The 14,151-nt window shown below is 38.8% G+C and overlaps 1 protein-coding gene across 4 annotated transcripts in view; it reads left to right on the forward strand.

The window, feature by feature from the left end:
- MCTP1 (multiple C2 and transmembrane domain containing 1) overlaps positions 1-13,409 on the forward strand; it is a 189,411-nt gene extending 176,002 nt beyond the window's left edge. For 3 of the 4 annotated variants that reach the window (XM_027708764.1, XM_027708767.1, XM_027708766.1), the window contains 4 exons: positions 2,805-2,914; positions 5,698-5,807; positions 9,207-9,304; positions 10,376-13,409. In XM_027708764.1, coding sequence (XP_027564565.1) covers positions 2,805-2,914; positions 5,698-5,807; positions 9,207-9,304; positions 10,376-10,447 — 390 coding nt within the window. In that variant the 3' untranslated portion in view covers positions 10,448-13,409. Of the gene's footprint in view, positions 1-2,804; positions 2,915-5,697; positions 5,808-9,206; positions 9,305-10,375 lie in introns of those variants that run through there. The other variant, XR_003538401.1, reaches the window with a different exon arrangement.
- Positions 13,410-14,151: the final 742 nt, after the last annotated feature.

Genomic DNA, 14,151 nt, shown 5'->3' on the forward strand with positions numbered 1-14,151 from the left:
CTGAGCTGGAGGGAGCAGTTCGGTGGTGCTGGTTCTAAGCTGGAGGGAGCAGCTGGGTAACACTGGTTCCAAGCCAGAAGAAGTGGTCAGGGTGGCATATCTGCGCTTGGGTCAGGCTCTGCAGTGAGCATTTTGCATGTGAATCACTCTCTTTTGTACACTTTTGTTACTAAAGTTGTTGTTACTGTTAGTTTTCTTATCTCACTGCTGTTTCTAATAAATTGTTCTTATATCAATCCACGATCTTTGCCTTTTCTGCCTCCAATTCTCATCTCCAGCCTGCCACAGCGGGGAGGGGGAAATGGAGTGAGTGGCAGCATGGTTTGGAGAGTCTCAGTGGAAGCACTAAATTAGGAAGTGCCATTCCTAAACAAAGGTACAAATTTGTCCTGTAAAATATTTGTAAATTAAAACAGCCTCGGGACTTCTGAATGTAACCCCAGCTGAGTTCTGGAGATGTCACAGAGTACTGGTTTTGTTACAGATACATAATTCTTTTCTCACACAAGTTAATTATAAATCAAAATAACTTGACAGAGAGAGCAGAATCTATTATACAAAACTGAAGAAGCAAAGTGTGTGTATAAAAGCAGAAAAATACCTGTGATTTCTGTACGGCCTATTTACTTCTGATATACAAGAAAACATTACTTTCATATTTCTCCAGTACTGGAAGTATGTGTTTTACATGAAAGAATAGAGCAGGTACCTATTTTCTGATGACAAATGAAGCATACTGGATAAATGCTTCACTTCCCCAGAAGCTGTATACCTGAGGACAATAATGCATTGTCAAGGCTTCAAGAATGCAGAAAACATTGGGGAAATAACTTACATAAATGACTCTGTTTTGCTGTGCAGCAGTGGATATAGTTGATATCACTGGGTGTGCTTATGGTCATCCTCAGAAAACAAAAACATTTCTTTGTGATACTATAATTATTGATCTTAAATGAGAGCATAAGCTCTTTCACATTGCCTGAGAAAGTGGTGGTTTTGCTTTGTCTGAAGTGCTTGGTTTATAAATTACACTTGATCACTGAAAGTAGTTTTGCCATCTCTGTCTGTCTGCTCTCTCATGATTGTTTATTTTTAGACAATCTGTGTTCTGTAACTAAATACTTTCAACATCTTCACAAGGTAATCTTGATAAGCAGAACCAGCGTTGTTGAAGTGATTTCAGATGATTAAATGTTAAATGATGTTTTCTTCCAATCTGGTTTAAGACAGCAAAAAATGTCAACAAAATAAGTGAACCGATATACACTCTGCTAGTTAAGCATCAGGAGAAGAAAAGAAAAATTAAATGCAACATATGCTAATTTCTTAGATGCTGAACTTTGGAGTCAATGACAGAGACTTTTGTATCATGGTTTGTGATGATTGGGTTTTAGTCAAAACAAAAGGTTGAACTTTTTAAAGGAAATATTTTTCTAATAGTGAAAAATTTTCTTTCAATTTCTTATTTTCAGCAGTCACATTCAAACTATATGGTGTAATATGACATCAACCAATGAGTAATGTTGAACATAACCATTTGGCTTATCTGCAGTCTGGAAAAAAATGAAGGGAAACTAATTTTTTTTTGTGGTGATGCTTCATTTTAATCTCATGTAACACAGCATTGTTTTGAAAGTGCTATTGGGTCTGAGTGGAGTTGATGCTGCAACCTGTCTGGGTTCAGAGATAGAAGGATAATGGGGGAAAAATGAAGAGATTGTCAGAACAGGAGAAAGCCTTTTTGAGGAATGGCCCATGGAGTGTATTGATGTACCTGGGCAGCACCTTGTTGTGTTCTTCTGGGAGGCAAAGTCTGCTTGGGGTGGCAGAAAGAAGGACAACATGCACTGATGGCAAATCTATCAAAGACCCTAGAATATGTCTTACTGAGGGTGGTTCCTGGTTTTGAGGTGGAAATGGTCACTCTGTTTATGAAAGAGCTCCCACATTTTTAGGGGCACAAATAATCTTGACAAATTTAGTAAGAATGAAAGTACTTTTAGACTTTTACATTACCATAAATTGATGACTTGGTGAATAAAAGTCCTAATAGTGAAACCTGAACAAGTAAGGAGGTAATTAAATTAATTCCCACAATGATACCTCCCCTGCATCTCACATTTTGTCAATGGCTGGCATTTTATATGCTTTTGGGTTTCACTAATCTGTATTGTAAAGGCAAGTGGAGTTACATTTGCCATATATTTCATGTATTGCAGCACTTGAATATTAGTCAGGAAAAGTGAGAGAGAGACAAGGAACATGTGCTCACCAGCCAAGGTAGAATAGATGATGATGGGTGGCACAGGTACGTGTGGCACCTTAAACACAGATTGGAGTCAGAGGGAATTGTCCCTGTAGCTGAGGTCTTTCTGGTTTCTCACTCAGTGCCTCCCACCAGGAATGTTTATTTTCCTGGTGCCTACTTCAGTGCAAGAAATAGCATTTCAACAAACTGCCATTGTTCTCCCTTATGACTTGTCACTTGAAAGAGCACACAACATACAAGGTTGGCACCTTCAGCATATTTAAAACCTAGAGACCTGGCTTATTGCAATATATATTTAGAAACTAATGCAGTGACAAACAAAATTGTGTGGAGCTCAGCATATATACTAAACCATATGTGTTGCCAGTAAGCACTGCTTAAAGGACAAGAAAACATTTTCCAATTGCCATGTTTTAACAATTCCTTTTACATGAATCTGTAACATGGGCACTTTTGAAACTTAACTGGTGGATACACAATCCTTTTTATACTGTCAGAAATTCTTTTACTCAACTATTCATATTCTTTTCTTTAGGAAGGTGAAAAAAAAGGATTTATGAATAGACTTTATGCCATCCAGGAGGTGTGTGTCACTGTTCAGAATATCCTTGATGAAATTGCTTCATTTGGTGAAAGGATCAAGAAGTAAGTGCTGACACAGGTGCTGGATTGCTCTCTAATATTGTTCATACTTTTTCCATGCAGAGATACAAAATGTTAGACCTTTATTTATTTATTTCAGGGGACTCCAGTTTTGGATGATCCATCTTCAAACCTTCTATATTTACTTTGCTCGTGGAGGCCATCAGTCAATGAAAATCCTGTCATATTAATTCTGAAATTTAGAATTATATTAATTGGGAAAAAAATCAGAACTAAGGTTTTTAAGTAAACCAGAAAGAGAATCTTGTTGAGAGGTCTAACAGTAGTTATTTTAAAATAATGATAAAAAATGCACTTTTGATAAAGGAAATAAACAAAGCTGAATAGTATTTTAACGACGTGCATACGTTCACTTGCTGGAAGTTGTGTTTATGTACCTTAGCAAAACCTTTCCTTCTAAAGTATTTGTAATTTGTAATACTTAATACATGTTATATAAGAATTGCCAGCAAATCTAGGCATTAAGAAAGAGAGGATCTGATATTTACTGAAGGAAATTTGTTGTATTTCTGGCATGGTCAGTGAACAGCAGCACAGGGTTTAGTATTTGAGATGAGACTGGTTCCAGAAAGATGCCTTCCAGCTATCAGCAGCAAAGCAGGGACAGGATTGACTTGGTTTTCCGCACCTCCAAAGCCAGGCGCATCACACCACCACCTGATTCACTTCTGGATGTGAATTTTAGGAAACTGGTGCCTTGGGTGGAGGTCAGTCTGCAGGAATCCTGAGGATCATCTCTCATCTGTTCTGTTCTGTCTTGATGAAGAGGAGGTTGCCATTTTTGTGTTTAAGAGCAAAGTCCCTAGTAGGAAAGCCTGGGAAACATTTCCATAGGGACACTTACAGGCAGGCTGTGTTCACAGCAGCAGAGGCAGGTGCAAGCATATTGCATCACACAAGTTTTCCAGTCAAAAAAATGAGCCTGTCTCTGAAAAAAGTCTTATCAAAAGGCTATTTGTGGAAGTTGTCTTCATGATTTAGTTTTTTTAATTGTGCATTTTGAAAGTAGGGTTTGTTCTATTATATACCAGATGAGAGCAACAGAGTTTTCTAAACTGAGTGAGACTATAAATCTTTGCTCCTAATTTGCTTCTAAAACTATAATGGGAAACCTGTACTGAATGCTGTGCTAACATAGCACATAAGGAGGTTTGCTAAGTGAGGAGCCAGTGCTCCCACACATGGCGTGTCTGTGATCCATTGCATACAGCCGAGTCACAGGAACATGAGCAGACCTTCTGTTCATCCCAAACGCATACAGAAGAGGGGAAAAGAGCAGGTGTCCCTTAAGGATAAAAGGAGGAATCCGACGCTAAGTGACACTAACATAATGTTCATTCTGGAGACATGTCAAAATTGCCAGCGAGAATATAAGACAAATAAACACAGGAAGCCAGAGCTCATTATGAAAAATATGGCTAGCAATTCAAATAATTATTCTGCTAGAGAAGCCAAAATAATGTAATCGCATTGATCGGGGATGTAGTTAGTAGGAATACTTTAAAGAGTATCATGAGGCAATTTAGAGCCAAAGCCACATTTTCCTTCTAGATGAATGTCATGCAACACTTTTGGTGTGGGGGTGCCTTCATGGAACAAACCCACTGAGCCAAGCTCCCTTTAACCAGCGTTCCTATGGGATATACATGTAAATTTATCATCTGGCCTTTCTCTCTTCTCTGCGCATAGAGGTTGGAGAGCCACAGCACACTGTTTCAAGTCTCATTAACTTTCTCTTCCTCATACCTCAACCTCTGCAAAATTAGGTGACCAGCAGTGTTTTGTCACAGAGTTTGGGATCCCTAGTAAGTATGTTGTAATCTCTGACTTTTGGAAAAGGTAATGAATGTCCTGAAACTCTGATGGGATCCCAGAATTTTTTTTTCCTTTATCCATAGATAAATAATATTTACTTATTTAATTTTATTTTATATTTTATTTTATCTGGTAGATAAGCTTTCCTTTGCTTGTTCTGCAATATACTTTACCTTATGCCACTCCCTCCTTTTTTCCTCCTTGTGTCCTTTTTTCTTTTTTCTTTTTTTTTGCCACCCGGTGGAATTTTATTTCCTTCCTTCATCTAGTGCTGCCTTCTGGACTGACTGTTCTACCCCCTCCTTTTTTTTTTTCCCTAACTCTCTCCTCCTTAAGCTCATTGGATGAGTTTCCAGCTTTGCATACCCATACACTTACCTTTTCCTTCTCCCCCAAAACAGAAGGGCACCTGATTGAGGAGTGCATCTATTCCTCAGACAGAGGGGAATGTCCCTGCTCAGCCTTTAACTGCTTGTGCTGCCCTTACAGTGGAACAGTGAGGTGATAAAACAGAAAGCCCTAGCAATACTCTTCCAACTATTGTATCCTGCTTCTACCCTAGTATTGAAGAAAGCAATCTGAGTTGCCTGCGGGAATACATTTGGGGAATAAGGAGCTCTGTGTGTCTTGCCTGATGCTAAAACTGGGGACAAGCACTGAGATTTCCAAAAAGCAGAGCAGTAGTTCTCCTGGCAGATGTACGCTGTTGGGCAGGGAGAGGTGCCATTCAGCAGGCAAGTGGGTGAAGCCAGGACCTCCTTTCATTTCCGCTAACAGTGGGTCCAAGCCCAGGCTCTCCCTGATGTCCAACATCCATGCATTCATTTGTAGACTCAGTTTGTTCACCCTGATGGAAACTGGCACTTCTCCCACTCTCCTGCCCTTTATTTGCTCTTTTATTGGGTCTATTGGCTGACCTCAGTTCTTTCTTTTTTTAATTTTTCTTTTAGTACATTCAACTGGACTGTCCCATTCCTTAGCTGGCTGGCGATTGTTGCCCTCTCTGTGTTCACTGTCATCCTGTATTTCATTCCCCTGAGATACATTGTTCTTGTCTGGGGTAAGTAAAGCCTTTTTAAACTGTCTGTACCACTTAAAACTCCCTGCTTCGTAAGGGATGACTTACATTGTCAGTACTTTTTGGTATTTATGGTCATGAAGCTGCCCCATGATGGAAACAAGCAGGTTAGTTAAAAATCACAACTCTGTAAAGATGGAGGCCCATCTGCAAAATGCATTTTTCTTGGCTGGCATTGTAGACTTAATCATACTATGAACATATAGCCATGAGGATTCTTCATATATCAAAATGTAGTTTTGTCTAGATATTACTCTGATTTATTTTTGCTACTTATACACAAACAGGGGCATTTCAATCTATATAGTGCATTTAGGACAATATGCCTTTTTTACTGCAGTACTTCATCTTGTGAAAGTGTATGTAAACATAGCAACAACAAACCTATTTAAGGGGTCACCTTTGGTTGGACAGAAAGGAATGGCTGGTATTTGGCTGGTTGATAAGGAACAGAAAGTATGGGTGGGTAGGGGGGTGGAATTATGATTGATCCAGGCTCTCACTACAATATCAATTGTCCCTATATCAATTCTTTTTACTGATTTACTGCCATTACCCCATCTGTTGTAAATAATGCTCCTGATTTTCATTTGTACATCTTTTCAATACATCTTATACCACTGGCAGCTGTACCCTTACTCAGTACCACAGATTTGTGGTAGTTCAGATAGTCTCAGTTAAATCTGTGGCTAGATTTTCTTTCTGAAGAAAGAATAACAATCCCACTTTTGTAAAAAACTTTTGAATTCACGAGACAACATAAAATCATCGAGCCGACTCTAAAGAATTAATTTTTTATTGATCAGTCAGTATTAGTAATTTCTTAGTGTGTTTTCACAAATAATCATAGCAGAATATTTAAAATGGAACAGAAGCAATAAAGAGGATATGAACGAAAGTATTTCTACAGAACTAACACGAACAAGCATGTGGGCTTCCTTTCTTTTCCTGTCTTTGGAGTTTTACTTCTCCCACACATACCCTATATCACTTAGGTGTAACCCAAACTCTTAGTTTGTTCCCAAAATTTCATTCTTCCTAGCACATACATGTGAACTTTGAAGTAGTTGGTCTGTGTCCTTTTTCTGTCGTTTTTCAGACAGTTCTGACATCTTGCTTTCTTACATCCCCTTTGTTTAATGCAAGAACGTGAGATTACAATACTCCTCCAAGACCCACAAAACTATAGAGTGAGAACTGTTCTTTGAAAAGCTCATGACCGATATCCCAGGAAGGGTTACACTCCCAAAGAAATGTCTCTGTTTCAGGTAAAGTAGAGCCTTAACTCCCAAGCCTCCCAAACCATGGATGGATAGCATAAGCACAAATTATTATAAATGCACCTTGCATTCTTTCCATCTCTTTCCTCCTTGCCCCCAAGTTATATAGTGTGCCTACATATGAATTCAAGGCCATTTATTCACTAGAGATTTCAACTCTACGTTTTTCTCCTGCATTTCGGTTTAGGTGCCTCCTTACTCAGCAAGTGTGTGTGGATCCCTTCTTTAGGGATCTGTTTCTCTTGTGTCATGCCAGGAGACCAGCCGAGTACTGCATAGCTACAGCTCCCACAGTCCCAACCTTTTCTGGGTGAAATGCATTCGCACAGAGCCATGTTTTGCTGAGCGTAGCTCTGTGCATCTGTCCCTTCAAAAACTGCAGTATTCCAAACACGTACCTGTTTCCTCTATCATAATGTGTTTCTAACCTCCCCCGTGTACGTACATTTCTTCATCCCATTCATCCATCCTGCACTCGGAAGCCTTGGAAGCCTCTGTTTTCTGACCTTTTTGCATAGGAATGTTTGAGCTGGCCTGTAGCAGCATTTGCCCATTTTGTTCTTTGGGAAAGCAGAGGTTTTAAATGAAAATTCCTCCATGTTATGGCACATCCTTTCTATAGCTGTCTTTCTTCTTTGCATCCATAGGGACTGCCTCTGTCACCATGCCCTGGTAAGAGATTCTCCGTGCTTTCCCTCTAGCCATCTCTCTCTCCAGGAGACTACTGGCCCTTGAAGATGTAGTGTGTTAAGTGGGGTGGAATGGGAATCACCTCTCCATCCTAATCCCATTCAGTGATGTGCAGAGTCCTGTTAACAGCTACAGCTGTTTATGTGAAAAAAGTATAAAGATAATTATTTTATTCTGAAAATTCTCAAGCTTTTGGAAAAGATCAATCCCCTTGTTGTATTCTGCTTCCCTTGTAGTTTCTCATCTCTTCTGTGCAGTGCTTTTCCTTTCTCAAGCCTTGACCATGATTTATTCATGCATTTGCTTTTACGGGATGACTGGTATTTTTCTTTATCAGATGTGACAAAGTGAAACCATATTAGCAGCTGAATTCAGCCATAGGTGGTCCAGTGGCCACATGCAATGAACGGTAGAGTTGACCTTGAATTTCTCAGTCACTTGCTATGCAAAGCATCTTCTTAAAGATGTTGACCCTCAGATATTCCTTCTGAACACTCACTGTTCAATCACCAGATAAAGGAATGGCAGCATCTCCTATCTACATCATAGAACTGAGAATTCATGCAGTGGAAAGCTGTGGGTTTTATCAAGCTTATGAAGCTTACATGCCCCATCCCAAGGCCATAAGTCCTTGCTAAAGCTTTCTGAAAGGTACATTTTTAATGCTGTCCTGGATATCTTCTGCTCCTGAAACTCTATGTAGTTTGTACTGTTCCTGCTCCTGTTTTAGACATGTGTTCCCAGAGGCCACAAACTGGGTTCTCAAAAAGTGTATGAGTCTGACTCGGTATGTTATGATAAGAAAATAAGTCTAATTTAAAAGCCTTCTTTCTGCTTAGCTTCTGCTTCTTTCTGCTTAGCTCTGCCTTCAGCTCATCTGTGTCTGTCATTCGAGACAGAGGTTTGTGCAAACTCCTCTGAAACCTTCACATGATGCAGACTTCACTGCTTCTCATATGCTTCATTGTCCTTACCATGAAGAAGATTTTCCTTGAATCTCCAGAATCTTTCGTGAATGTTCTGACCTGCAATTAAGCCCATTTCTGCTCATCCTCTCCAGTACAGAAATGAAGTACTCTTTATTCCTCTTTTTTTTCCAACCTCCTCATAATAATCACAGTTTCTGTTACTTTCCAAAAAAATGTATTTGAAGGAATTTGAAAATGCCTTTCAAACTTTTGCATTTTGAAACAGAGGGAACCACAGCAGCAGATTTCAACATTTGGAGCCTGCATTTGCAGTTCATTCATTCATTCATTCATTAGTTCATTCATTCATTCGTTCATTCATTCATTCATTCAGTGTTAATGTCAGACTTCAGAATGGATCCAAAATCTTATATAAAACTTTGCCAAAAATACTTGGATTTTTTAAAATGATCATAGTAGCATTTGAACTTTCACTTTTGCAGGCATCAATAAATTTACAAAGAAGATTCGAAATCCATATGCAGTTGATAACAACGAGCTACTCGACTTTTTATCCAGAGTTCCTTCAGATGTTCAAGTGGTGTGTATATATTTTTTAAGAGTTCTTTCTGGTTTTGTTTTTTTTTTTAAATGAATTTTTAAACCAGTTATTTTGATTCAACATTATACTGTCTGCTACAAAGAAATTGCAAACTCAAGCTGGGGATAGTCCACGAACCATTAGGAGGCTGCTAGACCTTTTTCCAGGAAGAAAGTAGGTACTACCTTGGTTGTGCCTCTGAGGATCCTTAGAACAGTAAGTATTTGTTAGATGGTAGCAGATGCTAGAGCTTGTATTAAACAGCCTCCAGCATCATGTGAATCTGACTGGGATAAGACACTATGTAGGAAACACTGGAGCTGAGGCTGTCAGGATATGCAGAGAAGGAATAGCAAGGTCAAATGATGGAAGAGGCAGCACCAGGCAGTGTTGCCCAGTGTCTTGTGACAGCACTCTGCGAGCACTTTGGCCTTTCCTTTTCTGGGGTGAAGGCTTTTGCTGTGGCCACAGTTCAGTTGTGCTCATAAACTCCTTAAAAAAAAAAGCTGGTTGTGAATTACAAGCTTTTGTGATGCAGTACACAATCTCCTGAGAGGATGCAAGCTTTAAGATAACATCAGGCACATAAATCACCTCTGGTATCACAAAGATTATAGACTTCACATATTTCTGGTTTCAATTCAGAGCTGGTATAAGTAGGAGGTATGGGTACACATACCTTCTCTGAATCTGATACCCTCTGTGGCAAGCATTTGGAAATAAGCGAGTTTTTAAGAAATATTACAAAGAATATTCATCCAGTTCAACCAAGAGGATACTGTTTATTGTCTGTAAGAGCTCATAGAGAAAGCAAAAAAAAGAGTAACCTTTTCAAAGCTTACATCAGTGCACAGTGTTATTTCCTGGCAGGATTTTCCTAATGTTGATTTTCCTTCTTACTCTAGATTTGCAATTCTGTTGTTGTTGAATCACATCTGCAAATCCTGTATAGTTTTTAGGGAGAAAGTTTTCTTCATCTTTTTTAACCCTGGGGGAAAAGAAAAGGTGTCTTCCCTTTTTTCTAGGAAGCACCATGTGAACTCTTTCTTTCTGAACTTTGTGTTTAAACAGATGCAATACCATGAACTGAAACAAGATCCCAGTCACAGCCCGAGCAAGAGGAAGAAAAACAACCCTGCCTAGCCAACTTCATGTGTTGAGGAGACTAGCATCCGCCAGGGGAGAATGAAAGAGCAAGCCTAGGCAGCGTTTCCTTTCCCTAAGCTTTTTATTTATTTTGCCTTTTTATCTAGTGAGGAGATTTTGTAAATAGTGTAAAAAGGTGTTTCTCATTGAATATCTCTTTCTCACTGTAAAGACATTTGTTTTAAGTAGGGTTTTTGCCATTTGAAAGCCTCGTTAGAAACAGCCTAATGCATTAAAGGAGTCAATCTAATGTGGTAAATATGCACTGCTACTTGGTAGTCAAAGATACATGAAATACTCAAATCATGCTAACTAAACCTACAAAAGGTGTGAATTTAAATCTTACTCAAAAATTTGTCAGTATCATCCAGTAAGTCACCGTTACAATGGTGACATTACTATGTTTTATACATTTACTGAGAAATACAATGTGGTTGAGCCTACTGCACTTAAGTTTTAGCAGATTTTTTGGTTCTCAGACCTTGATGTTAACTTCTGGTGCAACATTTTCCTGTGCAGGTGGGCTGCTTATAAGATAATGAGAAACACCAAGTGCAAATCTTTCTGGAGCTCCCAAAAGTAGTTCCTGATGTCTTTATCATTCCATTGTAAGATCTAAAAATCTCCATCTCTCTCAAAATACTGCCAGGTTTGTAACTGATTGCCTGTCTGATTTTTCTGTATGTACCAGTAGTCTTCATTTGTACTACATAGGTTAGTGAATAAAGTTCATAGTTTTACTGTAATGGAAATAGTATAAAACTAACTCCATATTGCTTTCGATGTCATGCTACGAACACTTTTTGTGCACATAACTATTTTAATATGGAAATCTTGCAGAAAATGTTTTTCTTTCAAATCACAAGATCATATTAATATGCTTTACCAAGCTGAAATATAGTGTAGAGGAGAAAAATGCAGTTGTGGTAAAATTGTTTTATTTTCTTAGCTGTTAATGTCAGTTCTTCTGATACAATCTTTATCTACTGCATGGAAACTGCATTATCTTATAAATTACATGGAACATAGATGAGAAACGTTTACATTTCAAATGTTTTAGTGGCCACTGCATAATGAGTACTTGGGGATATATTCTGGTAGCTGCATGCAGACTACGTAGTGAGCAGAGACTCATTCCTGAGGGACTACCTGTACACAGCTCCTCATCGTAGCTCCCGGTGACATTAAAGGGGATTTTTGCCCAGGGGAGAGCGGCAGGACTGCATCCTCGAGGAGAGCTGTGGTCCTCTCTGGATTACCTCTCATTGGTTGCAATTGCAGATAAAGTTATATTGCACTACTCTAACAATACTTTTTGAAAAGACTATTTAAAAATACTTTGCAAGCACATGTTTATATATATTTGTCTAAAGAATTATATGTTAGCTGCACTGCTCATGAAAGATTGTCCTGGATTTGTTTGTTTTGCAGATAAGATGATAGCCAAGTTCTGATGTGACAGTAATTTTGTTCTTTCTGTTTGTATATTTGAAAGAATGCCAATCAAATGACTGTTCTGCAGAAAGTCTTGTCCTTGTTACATCATGACTTTAAAAGAGTTCTGGCTGTGTGATGCCTGAAGACCAACATACTATTGATGAAATGAGAATCACTGATTAGCTTATTTTGTTTTAAAAAAGCCAAATTTTTGACTCAGCAATTATGTGAATGTTTGTTGCCTGTTGTCAGTTTCACGCAGTTCTTTAATACACTGCAAGCCTTGTACCTTCTTAATGTTGCCCACCAGGCTGTGTGTGATTTCCTGTTGTCTTTTTTTTCTTTACCCAATTTCAAATGTCTACTTCGATGGTTATGTATGAGTTAGCTATGCACATTTCTTGCATTAAACACACCTTTAACATCACTCTTTTCTATTATGAAGTCTCTGTCTTTGAAATCCTATGCTATCATTTTTCCTTGAGTGGTGTGACGTGCAAGTGTCAAGGAAAGCATCATATTTCTGCGTGCAGCATTTCAGTATTTTAAGCTCCATAACGTGCAGGTGGAGGGGGCAGGGAGAGAAAGACATCTGTTTGTTGAAGATTGGTCAATTCCTTTTAAATGCCTCAGTCACTTGAAATTGATCTCACTGAAAATATAACTCACAGAGGCAAGGCTAAGAATGCATGTGTATTAAATACAATTCTCCTGCCACAGCAAGACAATTTAAAATCACAATTTAAAATAGTTTGTGAGTGAATCCGTTTTCACTATTTGTAGTTTCTCTACTCTGCTTTTTGTGGGTGGCCTCTGTAGCAAACCAGTCCCACTTTATGCCATAAATATTTTAACATACCTTCCTTTTCCAGAGTGGTTCTGAAGTCCATTTCTAACCTGTTAGATTTATCAGGCTTTATTCTGAGAGCAACTTGTCTGTTCTAAACAATCATGAAATAATAAGGCATCACACAATCATGAAACTCTTTCAGAAAATAAAATTTAATGACTTTATTTGGGTCCATTGAAAATTATTAGCTTAATTGGGGTCCACACTTATAGTAGGTGTCAGAGCATTTAGGATCCACCAAGGCTGATTGTCTGAGAGGCTTTAGTTACAGTTCTGCTGGTAATTCATAGTACAGAGGTTACTTACCCTGTTTTTACAGTTGTTTCTCATTGTAGTGAGGAATGCCCAATAGCAATGAGCTTTAACTGGGAGAGCTGTGTACTGTAACTTAGTATTTTAAATCCAAGTACAATAACCCCCAAGATGTTTTTCTATTGCAATTAAACCAGTGGTGGAATAATGAAAAAGCGATTGAGCAACCTGCATACAGTCTATCAGCTAATGTGGTCCCTGAGAGCATAAGCTCTGTTGACAGGAGGAAGAGCTGCTGGCCCCTCCTGCCTTTTCTCCACCTTGGCCTGCATTCTCTAGGTGACCAAACTTGTCTTCTCCGTTTCCTGGTCACCACTATACTATCAATTAAACCTTAATTGGAAACTGTTTGCTTTGTCATCCTCTCCTGCTTTTTCTCCCTACTTTTATTTTTTATGGACTTCTTTTCCTTATCTACATTCTGTGACTAATTCACCTTCTTATAGATGTAACTCCTTGACAGTTTGGTCACAAAGCTTCAGCTGCTGGTTTCGTGTCAGCACTTCAGTTTCCCTCATGTACCTCCCACCTCTGCAGTTTCAGTGTTTGATTTCTCACTGCTGCATTCAGGAGTCATCCATGCCTGTCTTCCATCAGCTCTGCTTTTCTTGGACCTGCAGTGAATCCCATCCAGACCAACCTCATCATGGTACTCCACGTACAGACTTTGTTGGATCCTCACTCCCTGATGGTGATATATTTTGAAGTTGTTCCCTGTGATAGTGCAGAAAAGAAGAGTAAAGAAACTGAAATCTAATTTTAGCGGAAGGAAATATCTTCTGGAAGTTGTATAACTGTTTCTGCAATATACATGGATCTTGCTGTTGGCTACTGGCTTCTGAAATATCTGAGCTTATAGTTTTCCTCTGCTCCAGTTGAAGGATTTGGACCTCTGTGTGATTTGCATCAAATCATAAAGGGCATTTGATCTGGGGGGGAACCAATTAACATAAAGGCATACCAAAACATAAAACCTATAGTTTATTAAGTTTGTGTTTAAAATTGGCAAAAGTAACAAGCATGGGTTGCTTGGGACCCAGGGGGATTACTCTAATGAATTCTCCATCATAGAAAATGATTGCACAGTTTTCACTGTGCAATT

The sequence above is a fragment of the Neopelma chrysocephalum genome, unplaced genomic scaffold, assembly GCF_003984885.1.
Source record: "Neopelma chrysocephalum unplaced genomic scaffold, ASM398488v2 Primary Assembly neopelma1_96523, whole genome shotgun sequence".
Classification (NCBI taxonomy): domain Eukaryota; kingdom Metazoa; phylum Chordata; class Aves; order Passeriformes; family Pipridae; genus Neopelma; species Neopelma chrysocephalum.